Consider the following 1066-nt stretch of genomic DNA (forward strand, 5'->3'; position numbering starts at 1 on the left):
AGAGTTAACCTCTACAGCAACACAAATGGAGTCCAGACCCGCTCGAAACTGATATCATAGTGATCAAAAACGACCAGAAAGGCCGAAAAATAAAACCCAGCATTGTGTACATAACAACTTGAGAATTCATGAACACAGAGCGATCGTTCAAAAATCTCATTCACCGGCAACAGCTCATCTCGAGGAGAGTGAGTATGAAAGAGATATTCTTAAGAGACACCACCTGCGAATGAGCTATCCAAGACCTTAAAGTCAGGAACGGGTTCACCGTCAAGCTATCAATGATAAGAATAATGAGATGACTCGGCCACAAACATTCCGGATCGAACGACAAATACACACCAGAGGAGTTTGATGCCTCAGCCCAGCATGACGATGCGAGGGAGTCTTAATAGAAGATTCGCATGCCATGTACTTCGTCGTTTAATAGCACTTATCACCCTTCTTCGTCGGATTAGGTAAGGGATCGGTCAAGCCTGTGCAAGTCAGAAGTGCAACATCGCAGTGATCCTTCACACACTTGAAGCACTTTCCACTCAGTGGGCTGAAGATGCAGGATCCAAGGCATGATTTAATAGTACACTCTCCAGCAGTAACGAAGCAACCGGAGCATTCGTGAGACAGGCCACATCCTTGCTCAAGGCAGGGGGCGATTTTTGAGGGTGTAAGCCCGGCGTCGGAACCACAGTTGAATAGATAGTTGGGAAATAAGCTGTTCGCCATCTTCGCTTTGTCCTCGTCGTTACAGGCATTGCTAGCCACAACGACAGTGATAACCAGGATGTTGACGATGCTGCGCATTCCGATGTTGAAAGGTTGCATTGATCGGGCGGCAAGACGAAGCTCGTGAACGCATACGCATTGGATGTTGGGACGCACAGTGTGCGTCGCGCACAAAGAGCGCGTGAAACGAATTGTTCATTGGAGAGGGATAAACGTCACTGAACCCACCGGGTCGGGAGAAGAATTCTCTCTGATAAAAACCCTCTATCTTTTTGGCCATCTTGTCATTCCCTGGGAATGTCAGAGCTTGCACCGGTATACAGAGTCAGTAAAACTACCCTTG

The 1066-nt window shown here is 47.6% G+C and overlaps 1 protein-coding gene across 1 annotated transcript; it reads right to left on the reverse strand.

The window, feature by feature from the left end:
* Positions 1-209: 209 nt before the first annotated feature.
* Positions 210-801, reverse strand: Pmar_PMAR009024 (conserved hypothetical protein; the record flags this gene model as incomplete). The annotated part of the gene is made up of 2 exons (XM_002779563.1): positions 210-223; positions 441-801. The coding sequence occupies 2 exons, from the start codon at positions 799-801 to the stop codon at positions 210-212; spliced, it is 375 nt and encodes a 124-aa protein (XP_002779609.1).
* Between the last annotated feature and the right edge of the window lie 265 nt (positions 802-1066).

The sequence above is a fragment of the Perkinsus marinus genome (assembly GCF_000006405.1).
Source record: "Perkinsus marinus ATCC 50983 genomic scaffold scf_1104296946672, whole genome shotgun sequence".
Taxonomy (NCBI): Eukaryota; Perkinsozoa; order Perkinsida; family Perkinsidae; genus Perkinsus; species Perkinsus marinus.